At 47.1% G+C, this 16,324-nt stretch overlaps 1 protein-coding gene across 1 annotated transcript; it reads left to right on the top strand.

Annotated features, from left to right (window-relative positions):
- Positions 1-12,542: 12,542 nt before the first annotated feature.
- LOC133390850 (olfactory receptor 5V1-like) lies at positions 12,543-13,499 on the top strand. The gene has a single exon (XM_061640270.1). The coding sequence runs from the start codon at positions 12,543-12,545 to the stop codon at positions 13,497-13,499; it is 957 nt and encodes a 318-aa protein (XP_061496254.1).
- Positions 13,500-16,324: the final 2,825 nt, after the last annotated feature.

Here is a 16,324-nt window from a genome sequence, read left to right on the forward strand (position 1 = left end):
GATCTACTTATTTATTAAGAGGATTTCTATCCTACAACCATAACAAAATCAAGAAAAATACACAACCAATATAAAAACACAAGATAGGAACCAACATAAAACAAGCCAGTGCAGCGGTCTACAAATCCAGCTTAAAGCAAAAAGCCAGCAAAACGTCAATTAAAATTGCTACACCTCGCAACACAGATAGAAATCAAGATTTCAATATTATCAGTGCAGTCAGTCATCTTATCTACAGAGAGCAGCGTCTGAGCATGTGAAAAATGTCTTTAGTACACTGATTCTCACATATCAGATCAGGGAAAGGCGAAACAGCTTTCTATCATAAAGGCTGGAATGTGATTGAGATGTGAGAGCTGGCACCTCTTTTGTAAATAAATAAATAAACACAGTGAATTCTAGAGACCTGTCAAGCTGTGCTAGCATTAGTCAGGTCAGCTGTTCCATTCCTATTGGTCTTACGGGGAGGAATGTTGCACCCCCTGCATTAAATAGACAGACAGACAGACAGACAGACAGACAGATAGATAGATAGATAGATAGATAGATAGATAGATAGATAGATAGATAGATAGATAGATAGATAGATAGATAGATAGATAGATAGATAGATAGATAGATAGATAGATAGATAGATAGATAGATTCTGTCTCTGTGTATATACGTACCTGCGGAGGAAATGAAGTAGGGTGATCTTTGGTTGGAAGATGCCTGCCAGTCATTTTGAAGAATACCTTTTGGCCTTTTCTGATTTGCTGAACAGACCCTCTGCTGGGCAACAGGGTGACTGAGGCTGCATTTCAAGGCAACTTTACTTGGGAGTAAGCACCATTGAACAGGAAGGGGGCAGAGCCAAAAAATGCAAATACAAATACCTCAGCCTTTTCTACAGGGAAGTTTGCTTTTATATTTTGTAGTTGTGCAGGGGAGGGAGCATTTGGTGGATTCAGACCCCTTTCTTCCATCTTCCCATTGCAGACGCTCCCATTGCATTCACCTCTTAAGACACATAACTTGAGACACAGGGGGAAAGGAGATGAAGGCTGATTCTCCTTGCGGACTCAACTAGAAAGTATCTTGATAAGGGGCAGAGCTGCATGTGGTGATCAAATGAACATGTGCTGTTTTCTAAACTGAAGAGATTCTACAGCAGGCGGGGAGGATTATTTTAATAATATATACATTTAATAATAAATAAATAATAAAATAAAAGTTGTTTTTAAAAACATATTAAACACATATTTAAATAAAATTAATATTTAAATATGTATTTAAGTGTACATGTTCTCTCAGAATATATATTTAAGTGCATAAGTTACCTTTAAATGGTTGAAAACCTGAGCTGCAGCCTTTGAAGATGTTAGAAAACCATTCAATAGATGATAAACTCCAGCCATCCCATTAACTGGAGAGGGGCAGGGCAGGGCAGGTCAAGTCATTTGTTAGGCAACTTAGCAAAGTCTGACATCTCCCAAGACCCAGCCACAAACTGTGTTGTGTATTTATAATAATTACATCATTATGACTTCATTATTGCAACGTGCTCTATGTGGAGCTACCTTTGGGCCTGGTCTGGGGGCTCCAGGCGGTGCAGAATGCTGCAGGCGAACTCTTGCTGGGGACAGAGTACCCCCAGCACCTAGCTCCGGTGCATAAAAGCTTACACTGGCTGCCCGTATGTTACTGGGTTAAGCACAGGGCCCTGGTGTTAATCTCCAAGGCCCTTAACACCTTCGGTCCATGTTGCCTTAAAGACTGCCTCATCCCTTATATTATTTTTATTTATTAAATTTCTATCGCCCTTCCTCCCAGAAGGAGCCCAAGGTAGCAAACATGTGATAAAACACTGAAAACATCTTAAAAACAAAACATCTTTAAAAACACCTTTTTTAAAAACACATCTTAAAAAGCAGTTCCAGCACAGACACGGACTGGGATAAGGTCTCTACTTAAAAGGCTTGTTGAAAGAGGAAAGTCTTCAGTAGGTGCCAAAAAGATAGCAGAGATGGCGCCTGTCTAATATTTCTGGGGAGGGAATTCCAAACAGTAGGTGCTGCCACAATAAAGGTCCGTTTCCTATGTTGTGCGGAACGGACCTCCTGATAAGATGGTGTCTGCAGGAGGCCCTCACCTGAGATTTTGTGGGGAGTCCCTCTTAGTGGATCCCCACGACTCAGATGGATGGCTCTAGAAGCCGTGCATTCAGTATCATGAACCTAGTTCCATGGAATTCCCTCCCAGCTGAGATCAGGCAGGTACTCAACAAAGTCCTTTCTATTTCAGCAGGCAGAGGTTTTCTGTTTTTATGATTAATTGATTTTATCCACAGTATACTTTTTGTCACCTTGATGTACACCACTTAGAAGTGCTGGTGATGAAGTGGCAAATAAATAGCTCCAGTAATAAATAGGTACCTTGTGAGGTAGACTCGGAGGAGAGATAAGTGATGGGGGCTCAAGCTCACCTGGTGAAGTTTATAAGTGAGTGGGGGTTTGAACCTGGGTCTCTGTCCTCAGTCCAAGTCCAGGACTCTAACCACTGAACCACACTGGATTAATACATAATCCCTTTTTGCTATTCTATAAATTCTTGGGGACAGGAAGATAAAGAAACAGTTTCTGATTTCTCCAATTTGTACTGATGGTGTGGAGTCAAATATACATTTGGGGAGAGGAGTGGTGGCCTGTGGGCATCTGCCAGGCAGGAAATGTGACTCTCTCAGATCTTTTCAGCCCCCCCCGACTCCCGACTGTGCAGAAGGGGAGCAGCAGAGGGCAGCAGAGGCAGAAAAGCGAAGAGGTGCCAGGAAAGGTGCCACCCTTGAGATGTGGGGCGGGTGGAAAGGCTGGGCCCCCCCTAGATATCCTTTCTAATGTGCCTTCATGATTATTTGTGCTCAAGATGGCACTGGGGAGGTTATACGTGATCCCATGTGTTTACACCTGTACAAATCTTGGGGCGGACAGACTGCTTCGTTTCCAATTAGTGCATGTCCTGTAACTTCCTGCTGAAATTCTGTCACTTTGTATGCCACAAACGTTCCAGGTGTGTGGGGGGTTGGGTGTGTGTGTGTGTCCAACTTTTGTTACACCATAGCGCAAGAGTGCCCCTCCAGAGGGCACGAGATTGCATTGAGAAAGCATTGCGGAACAACTGACGGAGCAGAATGATGTGCAGGCGGTCCAGTATCAGTCCATCACAAAGGCACTATGGCTTTGCTGATGACCTGTTGCAGAATACACCTGCTAAAAAATGGCAGTCTGGCAGGACCCTTAAAGGAGGAGGGAGAAACTGCCTGTTGAGCAGAGATGGGCATTGGGGCGGCAGGAGGCAATTACAAGCAAAACTGGCAGGAGACATGGAGCCAGGAGTTGGGGTGGGAGTAGGACTGGAGAATGACTACGACTTTCTCACACGTGACACCAAAAAGGACTCTGTGGAGCCACATTTGCATGTTGCCTGTGCCATGCAGAATTGTATCCAAATTAGGTTAGATTTAGGATTCGCCTATTAAAAACTAGCAGGCCTTAGATATGCCCATTTATTGCAGTGGGTCTGCTTTGAATAGGACTCACCCTGGATACAACTTTAAGCCTGATATGTGAAGTGCCCTGCAGGGGCAGATAGAGTGGATGCAGCCCCTCCTTGCCCCATTGGAGATGCCAGGGATTGAACCTGGGATCTTCTTCGTGCTAATCAGATGCTCTCCCACTGGGCTATGGTTTTTCAGCGTGTACAGATGAGGCTACACAAAAATCCAGAACTGCTCCCCTCTCTCCCACCCCTCTCCATACACACATAGTCATCAATCATAGGAATCAGTTCATTCACACAGTCCCTTTGGAGTCCATTTTCAGTCTCTGTACCTATATGTTGACCCACCCATCTCCAGGGAAAGAACACCCATTTCCCCCAAACAATTCCAATTCCTCACAGAGAAAGCCTTTAACAAGTATCCCAGCAGAGGGAAATGCCCTTGCTTTTATATTCCCCTTTGCCAGGGAGAAATTGTGGGAGGGGAGAACAGGGATGGGAGGAGCTGTCAATTTCGGTCTTCTGTCATTAAATCTTAAATTTGGTTCTCCACGTATCTTCAGCAATTTGCAAAAGTTCCCCAGCATTTCAGTGAGAATTTCTCCTACTAAACACATTTTTGTATGCGGTTTTGACTAATGCAAACATTTTTGCAAGCAATTCTCCTAATCTGATGCATTTTTGCATACATTCCTAATATAGGAATTTTTGCAAATGTTGCTTAGTTGGGGAACTACATCACAAAACTCGGATAAGTGTCGGAAGGCAGAGCTGGGGTCCCAATCCCGGGGAGCTGGATCCCGGAGAGTTGGGAGAAGAGTATTCGGATGGATGGCAGAGGGAAGGGGGAGGAACTTCCCCCCTTTGGAGCGAAGACGAAACAGAGGAACTGCCAGTGATAAGGTCGCTTAGCAACGGGGAGCCTGAGCCCTCCCTGGACATTCTCACGCCTCCCCCTCTTTCAGGCTCAGAGCAAGAGGGGGAAGAGGGAGGGCTGCTCACAGCCAAAAAGCGGGGAGGCAGTTTACCATCAGCCCCTCCCCTATCCCCCATCCTGGAATCGGAAACTTCAGAAGAGGAGGGGGTGATGCTTCCCCCCTCACCGCGCACACGCAGACAGCTGAAAAGACAGGAGAGAAGGGGGGGAAGGCGGGCAGTACCTGAGGGGCAGTTAAGGAGGAGCGAAAGATTGCGCACCCGTTTGGCCCCTTCTTAAAGAACAGGCGGGAAGAAGTCCCTTGCTCTGTCAACTTTCTCCCAATGCCGCAGGACCTGTATCCCTGTATTGCTTCATGAGAAAACGCAGTCTTTGTTTGGACATTACCCTAATAAAACACGAATTAACTACAATCGTTGGTCTGGTTCCTGAGTCACATCCTGGGCCTGACAGCTTGACAGAGCCACCTAAATCACCCTCAACGCTCTCTTCACTTGACTGGGACAAGATGTCAAAGGGAGCAGCGGGGGGGACGAACCCCACTTCTGAGACGGAAGAAGTGGAACTCCTGAGGACTAAGGTAGCTGATTTGCAGACGGATGTTCAAGCCCTGCTAGCAGCAGTCAAGGCGCTGAAGACGGATAATCAAACCTTGAAGGCCACGATAGACCAGATGCAAACAGCCCCTCCAGCTGCCGTAGTAAAGGTTCCCATTGGATTGCCCCCAAAATACGCGGGACAAAGTGATCAGTTGGCAACCTTCGTGGCTCAATGTGAGTTATATCTGGATGTCAGGCACATGGAATTTCCAGACGATGGGGCTAAAGTAGCTTTCGTGATTAGCCTCCTGGAGGGAGAAGCTGCAAAATGGGTGACTCCGTATCTCGTGAGAAAGGATACTGTCTTAGGAAGGTACAGAGGATTTATACAGGAGATGACCGAGATGTTTCAAGACCCGCAAAGGGCTGAAACAGTAGCGCGGCAACTAGGCGCTCTGAAGCAAGCTAAAGGGACTGTTTCCGAGTACACTAACGCTTTTAAAATTCTGTCCCAGGAAACTGGTTACAATGACGCCGCCCTGATGTTTATGTACCGAAGTGGATTAAATGCTGAAATCCTGGATGAGTTGGCCAGGACCTCCCCCCCCCGCTGACCTACCAGGGCTCATCCGGCTATGCCTACAGATAGATCACCGGATGGAAGGAAGGCGCCTGGAAAGGAAGCAGGAGGTCCCGAGATACTCAGCCTCGGCATCCCGCAACAAGACCCTTCCCACTGCAGGGATGGCAGGTAATGCAACTGAGGGACAGGGAGGGGCTAGGCCAAGACTGTCGGAAGAAGAGAAGGAAAGATGATGCCGGGAATGTTTATGCTTTTATTGTTCAAAGCCGGGCCATGTGGCCAGAGACTGTGGACTGAAAGGGGGGAAAGCCGAGCCATCGGGAAACTAGAACACCCAGTCCACGTGCAGGCCGGTGGACTGGGGGCAGCGTTGTATAAAGGCCCCCCAACGATCCAACCTCCCTCAAAGGGGGTGTTGGTCTTGCCTATTCGGATTACAGCTTCCAGAGGAGTGGTGTTTAATTCCACTGCCTTAATTGACAGTGGAGCCTCCACAAATTTTATTGATGCAAAGTTAGTCAAGCGTCATGGAATTTCCCGGTGGAAACTGGACGCTCCCCTAGCTGTGGAGACCATCGATGGGAGACCCCTGAAGTCAGGAGGGGTGACACAAGCCACGGAGGAAGTGAAACTTCAAATCCCTGGGCACGAAGAGTTCATTTCGCTATACGTGTCAGATCTCTCAAACTTTGAGGTGATTCTGGGAATGCCCTGGCTAGCAAAGCATGAACCCAAAATAAGTTGGAAGGAGGCGGTGGTGTGGTTCACCTCACAGTATTGCCAGGAGAACTGTCAACCTGAAGGAATCAAGAACACCTTAGCGGGGGCAGTGCAAGAGATCGAGCAAGTGACCCTGCCGCCAAAGTATGAAGAATTCAAAGATGCGTTTGATGAAAAAGAGGCAGAGACTTTACCCCCCCACCGCCCTTACGACTGTGCGATTGATCTAGTGCCAGGAGCCAGCATCCCATCAGGGAGAATCTACTCTCTCACAGAGAATGAGAGGGAGGCCCTGAAGGAATTCCTGGATAAAAACCTGAGGCGAGGATTCATACGCCCCTCACAATCCCCTGCTGGAGCGCCACTATTGTTTGTGAAAAAGAAGGGGGGGAACTCAGACCCTGTAACGACTATCGCGCATTGAACCAGATCACCATCCCCAACAGCTACCCGCTGCCCCTGATCTCAGAGTTGCTGGACCGACTGCGCTCTGCAAAAATCTTCACGAAGTTGGATTTGAGAGGAGCGTACAATCTGATCAGAATGAAGGAGGGAGATGAATGGAAAACAGGATTCTTGACCGCTTACGGACAGTATGAATACCTGGTCATGCTGTTCGGGCTTTGTGGAAGTCCAGGAATTTTTCAAAAATTCAGTTTAAATTTAAGTTTAGAGACTTGTTGGACACGTATGTAATCTGTTACTTAGATGATATCCTGGTGTTCTCAAAGAACCAGGAAGACCACGACCAGCATGTGAAGACGGTGTTGAAGAGACTGAGAGAAAATCACCTGTATGCTAAATTAGAGAAATGTGGATTTGACCTCAAGTCTCTAGACTTCCTTGGATATCGAATCTCAGCGGAAGGCGTGGAGATGGACCCAGAGAAAATAAGTTGCATATTGGACTGGGGCCAACCTGTCACCAAAAAGGATGTACAACGGTTTTGGGGGTTTGCCAATTATTACAGAAAGTTCATTCCAGGGTTTTCCAAATTAACAGCTCCTCTGACTGACTGTTTAAGGGGGAAGAAGAAGTTTCAATGGACAGAGAACGCCACCGAGGCCTTTGAGGAGCTGAAGAGAAGGTTTGCTACTGAGCCCATTCTGCGCTTTGCTGATCCGAACCGCCCTTTCGTAGTGGAAGCAGATGCTTCAGATTTTGCCATCGGGGGGGTCCTGCTACAATTAGACCAAGAAGGGAAGGAGCTGCACCCCTGTGCGTACTTCTCTCGGAAGTTAAAGCCTGCAGAGAAGAACTACACAGTTTGGGAGAAGGAGCTGCTGGCCATCAAGGACTCTTTTGAAAACTGGAGACAATACCTAGAGGGGACCTCTCATCGAATTGAAGTGCGCTCCGACCACAAGAATCTTGAAAGCCTCCAAACAGCCAGAAAGCTGAACCAGAGACAGATAAGATGGTCCCAGTTCTTCACTAGGTTTAACTTCCAGATTACTTACCATGCCCAAGCCAAAAACCAGAGAGCGGATGCCTTATCCAGACAGCCACAATACAAAGAAAGTGAATCCAAGGACCAGCCTCAGTACGTAATCCCGCCAGAGAAATTAACGTTGGGAGTATGCCAGCCTTCATGGGAAGAGGAACTCAAAAAGGCACAACAAGAAGATGCAGACATGCTAAAATATCAGCAGGAGACGGGACAAGGTCAAGACTCAGAAGTAACCTTTCACTGGAGAAATGGACTGTTATGGTTCAAAACCGCCAGATATGTGCCAGAAGGGGAATTAAGGCTCAGAATCCTACGCCAGTGTCATGATTCCATCACAGCGGGACACTTTGGGATTTACAAGACCATTCAGAACGTGGCCAAGGACTTCTGGTGGCCTAAAATGCGTCGGGATATTGAGAGTTATGTAAAGTCCTGCTCTGTCTGTCTGTGGACAAAAACACAAACAGGGACACCAGCAGGACTGTTACAACCGTTGCCTGTCCCACACGAACCCTGGAAGGACCTCTCCATGGATTTTATAACTGATCTACCCAAGTCCCAAGGAATGACAGCCATCTTAGTAGTGGTGGATCTACTTACCAAAATGGCACACTTTCTTCCTTGTGCAGGGGCCTTAGAGGCTAAAGAAATGGCCAAGTTATTCATAAAAGAAGTCTACCGGCTGCATGGATTGCCAAACAGCGTAGTCTCAGACCGAGGAACTCAGTTCACAGCCAAATTTTGGAGAGCAATGTGGAAACAGCTGCAGACGGAATTAAAACTCTCCTCTGCCCATCACCCCCAGACAGATGGGCAGACGGAACTCTTGAACGCCATTTTGGAAAGATATTTACGAAGTTATGTGTCCTATCAACAGACTGACTGGGTATCATATTTGCATTTTGCAGAGTTCGCCTACAACAATTCTCTGCACTCCAGCACTCAACAAACCCCGTTCTTCGCTAATTATGGATTCCATCCTAAAGTCTTTCCAAGCAGCTCAGAAGGAATGCTGGTACCGGCAGCTGAGAACTTCCTTAAGGAATTGCAAGCGGCGCAACAGACACTGAAACAGCAGTTAAACGAAGCCAAAACGGAGTACAAGCGAGTTGCTGACCTGCACAGGAAGGAGGGCCCCCCCCTTCAACCGGGAGACCAGGTATGGCTGTCCACCCGCTTCCTCCAGATGCCGGGCAAATGTAGAAAATTACAAGACAAGAGGGTGGGTCCTTTCGAAATAGAAACTCAAATCAATCCCGTGGCGTACCGACTGAAGCTGCCTGACACGTTTAAAATACATCCTGTGTTCCATCGATCCCTCTTAACGAAAGCCGCCCCTCCCAGTGAGTTACGGCCGGAGGAACCTCCCGGAGCTCCACTCCTGGTAAATGAGCAGCTTGAGTTTGAAGTTGAGGAGATCTTAGATTCCAGGATCAGACGCCACAAGCTGCAGTACTTGATTCACTGGAAAGGCTATGGGGTGGCTGAGAGATCATGGGAAGATACAGCTGATGTGCATGCTCCAGAATTGGTAAAACTTTTCCATCAACGTTTTCCCCACCGTCCCAAGCCAGACAAGGGGAGGGGGGCACAGCCTGGGAGGGGGGATGGTGTCGGAAGGCAGAGCTGGGGTCCCAATCCCGGGGAGCTGGATCCCGGAGAGTTGGGAGAAGAGTATTCGGATGGATGACAGAGGGAAGGGGGAGGAACTTCCCCCCTTTGGAGCGAAGACGAAACAGAGGAACTGCCAGTGATAAGGTCGCTTAGCAACGGGGAGCCTGAGCCCTCCCTGGACATTCTCACGCCTCTCCCTCTTTCAGGCTCAGAGCAAGAGGGGGAAGAGGGAGGGCTGCTCACAGCCGAAAAGCGGGGAGGCAGTTTACCATCAGCCCCTCCCCTATCCCCCATCCTGGAATCGGAAACTTCAGAAGAGGAGGGGGTGATGCTTCCCCCCTCACCGCGCACACGCAGACAGCTGAAAAGACAGGAGAGAAGGGGGGGAAGGCGGGCAGTACCTGAGAGGCAGTTAAGGAGGAGCGAAAGATTGCGCGCCCGTTTGGCCCCTTCTTAAAGAACAGGCGGGAAGAAGTCCCTTGCTCTGTCAACTTTCTTCCAATGCCGCAGGACCTGTATCCCTGTATTGATTCATGAGAAAACGCAGTCTTTGTTTGGACATTACCCTAATAAAACACGAATTAACTACAATCGTTGGTCTGGTTCCTGAGTCACATCCTGGGCCTGACAATAAGTGGGAATTTCAAAGGTTGTCTGTGTTTCGATTCTCATGCAGTTTCGGAAAGTGCGGATTAGACAAATTCGGCTTTAAATGCAAGCTGAATCAGATTTCTCACCCATTCCTACTCTGCAGTGGTAGCTGTGGGATGAAAAAGGAGCTTTAGCAGCTGTGTGTGCGTTTTAGGGGGAGGTCATCTCCTCTCTCCTCCAGTCTCTCTGCATTCCCCCTTCTTTCTCGCTCCTTTGATTGGTATCTTCTCTCTCTCTCCCTCCTAAAGGCAAGGTGGGGATGGTTGCCTTCATTCCCTCTTGCATTTAGAGCTGTTGTTTGCATTTGAAGATAGGGGAAATTGCCTAGCTGGGATTAATCTTGCCCTGTGTTTCTTTCAGTGTGGGGCTCCTATGGAAACATATCTAGATCTAGTGATTAAAAAGCAGGATTTTAGGATCAGAGGGCGCACAGAGGAGTGGTAGGGAGTAGGCTGATATATAATTCATACTTTCGAAGGGGAAGGCATTAATAGCAGAATGCAGGAGTGATCTCTTTGCTCTACAGATCTCTCTCCTGCAGATCTAGCTCCCTCTTTCATCCACTAAGACATCCCTATATATTCGCCCTGTAAGGGTAGAGACACAGTTACTGGTGTGCTGCTTCCAGTGTGTCTCCATCTCTGTTTTTTTTAAAACAGGGGCACATGGCGCTAGTCAAATTCTGCTCCTTTTTACTCTAAAACCTGATCGGATCAGCTCAAGTACATTTTTTAAAATTCAGCTTCAGATAGATTTCACAACTGATTTGTAGATCAACCCATTGCCCATCCAGGTGTGGCCAATGGAAACGTTTTGCTTTAGGCTCAGGCACAGACAGTGATTGGCCCAACAATTTGCTGTTGGTAGTCCTGAAAGATCTGAAATCCCCCAGTGGGTAAGGGAGGTGTGTCCAGCTGAGGGCAGAGCAGCTTCAAAAAGCAACCAGAAAAAACATTCTCCGGCTTTTGAAAAAGTGACTAGTGTGTCCATAGTGTAAGTGAGCGGGTGCCCTCTAACCCCAAGGCTGGCTGTTCCAGTCTCCATTGATGGAGCACCTGTAAGGGTGTGTGTGTGTGTGCACCTGGAATGCATGCAGGTGTTGTTTTGCAAAGGCGGTTTTGCCAGAGGCAAGAAAGTTCGGGATCTCAAAGACCATGAAACACACTTGTGAAGAAAGAAAATTTAGTACTTTATTGAAGCAAAGCTGTTGGATTTTTTTTTTGGCAGGCAAGCACTAAAACACTTAAAGAAGCTAATGTTTTTAATATTTTTAAACCTTTTTTAAAAAAACTATGTTTTTAACCTTTTTTATATATGTCTTGAAGGCTTTTAAAAATGTTTTTAAGGATGTCTTATTGTAATGTATTTTAAAGTTTCTTTTTATGATGTTTTAAAATGTTTTTAGTGTTATTATTTATTTATTATTTTATTTATTTTGTTATTTTATTTATATAATTTTGTTATTTGATTGTTTGCCAGCCTGGGCTCCTGCTGGGAGGAAGGGCGGGATATAAATCAAATAATAAATAAATATATTATGAGCACAGGTCTTATCTTACGTTCTCCTTTTTCCTACAACAGTGGAGAGATCCCCTTTATGGCCCTGTTTGGATTTACACCACGCCACACCTCTTCAGGCCGGTGTTGAGGCTCATCTTCCCAGATCTAGGGCCCTTTATTTATACCTAAAAGACCCTCTGGGAGGGGGCACTGGTGGCTCCTATACTTTATTTTTATCTTTCCCAGTGGCCAGTTTACTTGAATCTCACATCTCTGCCCTTTATTAGCACTCAGTGGCCTTGGATTTGTGCTAGCCAGGGCTGGGAATACAGCTGTGAAGCTTTTGGCTAATTAAAGAGCCTTTTCCCAGCTTTTGTTTACATATACAGAGTTAGAATGCCTGCAAATTGAGCTTACTGTCCCAAACAGAGCTTCTCAGACTACTATACCATGCAAGCCGCCTGAGTAAGCAATAAACAACCCTAAAAAACAGGAAAAACAGGGGTGTGAGACAAGAATATGTGATGGGGAAATAGGGCATGCCAGTCGGTACATCTAGATGTCTTGCGGGTTTGTTTGCCCCTACAGGTGTGCAGTGTGACACTGTGCAGAACCTGTCCTGCTGACAACAGTGTGAGCTTATTTCTGGAGCAGCCTCATTCAGCAAAAGAACTGCTGGGCAGAGCCTGGGAGCTTAGCTACAATCTGCTGGGTCTGTGCAGGCACTCAGAATTGGCCCCAGCATTAAAGTAAGTGGGAAATTGCTGTTCATGCAGACACTGAAGCTACAGGATTAGGGGGGTTGCAGGCCCCTGGTTTTTCCAAAGGGGTCTCCGTAACACAAGACGTAGAAACGTAGTCTTGCTGAAGCAGTGACAAAAATAATGACAGCAGAGAGATCCTTGGGGATCCAACTCTGTGTGGGATTCCACATACACCTGTTTGCGAGGAATAGGCAATCCATCCATATTAATCTCTCTGGCCTTCCTGGTTCTCTTCTCAGAGCTGACCTCGATGGAACCCAGGAGAGGTGGCAATCAGACAGCGGTGACTGAATTCTTCTTCCTGGGTTTCTCTGGGGTCCAGAAGGGTCAGGCCTTCCTCTTCCTGCTGTTTCTGGTCATCTACCTCATCACCCTGGTGGGAAACTCTGTGATCTTCACCCTGATCCAGCTGGATTCCCGCCTTCACAGCCCCATGTACTATTTCCTCAGCCACTTGTCTTGCTTGGACATTTGCCACTCCTCCGTCACCGTCCCGAAGATCCTGGTGAACTTCTTGCGTGAGAGACACACAATTTCATACAACCAGTGCATGGCCCAGATGTTCTTCCTGATGACATTTGCAGGGTCTGAGTGTGCCCTGCTGGCGGTCATGGCCTATGACCGCTACGCTGCCATTTGCCAACCCTTGCGCTACTCTCACCTGATGAGCAGGAAGGTGTGTGTCCCCCTGGCCACCACTTCTTGGATCTGGGGTCTCCTGGACTCTGTCATTCACACTGCACTGGCCACCAACTTGGCCTTCTGTGGGGCCGACCAGATTGACCACATCTTCTGTGATGTCCCACCACTTCTGAAAATCGCCTGCAGTGACACCTACATCAACGAGATGGCCCTTCACACGGCAAGTGTTTTTGTGGGGCTCGGCCCTTTCCTACTTGTCGTCATCTCGTACATCTACATCCTGTCCTCCATCTTGCGGATCCACTCAGACACTGGCAGACGCAAGGCCTTCTCCACCTGCGCGGCCCACTTGACTGTGGTCATCATCTATTTTGGGATGATAAATCTGAACTACAACCGCCCAAGTGCCGGCTACTCCTTGGAGATCGACACCTTGATCTCCATACTGTATTGTGTAATCACCCCAATGCTGAACCCCATCATCTACAGCTTCCGCAACAAGGAGGTGAAGGAAGCCCTGAGGAAGGTTCTGGGTGGCCAGAAGGCGGGGAATAATTTCCATTGACAACCCAGAGTGAAATGTTAGGTCAAGATTCTGCTCCTTTCTAAATTTTAGTCTGAACTTTCCTTGAAAGTTCAGATTAACGTTGAGCGGATTCACAGCCCCATGGACATTGGAGCTAACAGTGTCCACTGTGTGTGGTGGATGCAGACACAGGGTGATGGTGACACAGAATGAGTAAGTTCAGTCTTGGATGATCCCAGTAATACTTCTGGGGGAAAGGATTACTAGGCCAAGGAGGGCAGGTGGAAGAATGGAGTTAAGAAGCAGAACCATTTTAAGGGCGCGGGAGAATGAGGGCGAGGATCGGGTAGAGTGATGGACTGAGGTGGGACAAGGGAAGGGTGGGAAGTAGAGGAACAAAGGGGGTGGGAGGCGGAAGTGGACTGGATTTCTCAGACAACTAAAAGTTGTATTTGTGTTTATTTCTGTATGGCTTTCTTAGGTCACATCTGACCTGTACATTTAAAGCACATTCATACCACTGTAATGGTCATGGCTTCCCCCAAAGAATCCTGGAAACTGTAGTTTATCCCTCACAGAGCTGTTATTTCCAGCGTCTTTGACAAACTACAGTTCCCAGAATTCTCTGGCAGAAGCCATGTATGGTGTGGATGCGACCTTAATTTTGTTTGTGTGTTTTTCACTTGGCTTTTGTATGCAACTTCCGGTAATATATGCCTTTTTATGCATACTTGGCCCAATTATATGCATTTTTGTAGACGTTTTCTGGCTGGAGAATGGCATTGCAAAATTCAGAGCAGTGTGAATTTGAAGGATGGCTGTGCTTCAATTCGCACTTTGTTTTGGAAAGTGCAAATTAGGAGGTTCACCTATAATGTGAACTGAATCAAATTTCAACCAGTGGCACCTGGTTGGCCACTGTGAGAACAGGATGCTGGAGTAGATGGGCCACTGGCCTGATCCAGCAGGCTCTTCTTATGTTCTTATGTTCTTATGTTCTCCCCCATCGCTAGAGAGGAGCTTCGCTGTATATGACATTTAAGGGGCTTGCAATGAAAGGAGGTCTTATGCTCACCAGAAAGAGGAACTTGCGTCTGCCAGAGCCAGGGGGCATCATGGGACATTCAGAAACAAACTTGATTAATGCTTGACTAATGCAAAGCTTTATTTTCAATGGCTGAGGGAATGATGTGTGAGGATTCCTAGGACCCCTGAGGACCTATTTGGAAGCACACCATTCTCAGTGGCAAAGTGCAGAGCCTCCACCTGCAGAAACCGAGAGCACCAATGCATATTGCAGCAGCCTTCCCCAACCCGTTGCCCTCCAGATGTTTGGAACTACAGCTCTCATCAGCCCCAGCTTCCTATGGCTGGCTGACATACTATATCAATCACATGCAAAAGAGTTCTGCATTAATACAGAAGTCTTTATGTGTTTATTAATCCTTGTATGTACATTGTGTGTGGAGCAACATCTATTTTTCACCTGGGAGCACCTACCACAGGAGAAACAGACATACAAAAAGAGAAGCAACTCTTCCCCGTGTTTCACAGCGAGAGAGCGAGAGAGCGAGCACACAAGAGCCAGCTGTGGAGCTGCTAACCTCCTTGCACGTGAGGACGCCCAAGGTGGGGGGTTTGGCCTCTGGAGTACTTCCTTCTGGCCACTCCAGCATGCTGGCTCCTCCCCAGAGATCTCCTGCTTCCATTTGCGTTCTTCATTTTCGTGCTGCTGGCTTGGTCTGAGGAGAGCATCCTTTTGGCTTAATTGGGAAACGAGGGGGAGAGGAAGCGAGGCTCTTCTCCAATTCCCCCACCTTGGGGGGGTAGATTGGGGCCTCTTGTGACACAGGAGCATGTGACGATGCCCAAAGTATGTGTGGGGGGTTGGGCTTGCCTCTTGAGTACTTCTTCCTAGCCACTGCAGCATGCTGAGAGAAGAGTCCTATTCCACTGACAGAGCTTCAGTGGCCAGACTGGTTTAATAGTCAGTCAGTCTGATTGAAGGTCTGTGAGGGGAACAGGGCGTCCCCTAGCAAATCTCAGCACCCTTCACTAACTACACTTCCCAGGATTCTTTGGGAGAAGCCATGACAGTCCAAAGTGAAATAAAGGCCTGGTGTGGATGTGGCCAGGGACAGCTCTGGTTTAAATTTGAATGGGAGGCTACAGGTGCCTGCTGTAGAATAATAATAATAATAATAATAATAATAATAATACACTTTATTTCTACCCCGCCCTTTTTCCAATAGGACTCAGAGCGGCTTACAACTAAAAACAACACCATTAAAACATTCAGAAGTATACAATTAAAAAAGAATTAAACTATGAGAAAAATTAAAACCATAAAACATACGTTAAAAACAGCGGATAATTTAAAATAATAAAATATTAAAATATTTAAAATAATAAGACCATATAATGTAATCACCAATCCTATGACACTTAATCCTGGTCGTTCTCTATCCCAAATGCCCGTTGAAATAAAATAGTCTTTACTTGTCGCCGGAAGGATGGCAAGGAGGGAGCTAATCGCACCTCACTCGGAAGGGAGTTCCACAGCCTAGGGGCGGCCACCGGAAAGGCCCTATCTCGTGTCCGCGTCATATGTACTTGCGAAGGTGTGGGGAGCACAAGAAGGGCCTCACCTGAAGATCTCAAATCCCGGACAGATTTATGTAGGGAGATACGATCTCTCAAACAGCCTGGACCTGAGCCGCATAGGGCTTTGTAGGTCAAAACCAGCACTTTGAATTGTGACCGGAAACAAATTGGCAGCCAGTGGAGCTGGTGTAATAGGGGAGTTGTATGATCCCTGTAACCAGCCCCGGTTAGCACTCTGGCTGCAGCTCTTTATACCAATT

This window comes from Rhineura floridana, chromosome 8 (genome assembly GCF_030035675.1).
Source record: "Rhineura floridana isolate rRhiFlo1 chromosome 8, rRhiFlo1.hap2, whole genome shotgun sequence".
In the NCBI taxonomy this organism is placed as follows: domain Eukaryota; kingdom Metazoa; phylum Chordata; class Lepidosauria; order Squamata; family Rhineuridae; genus Rhineura; species Rhineura floridana.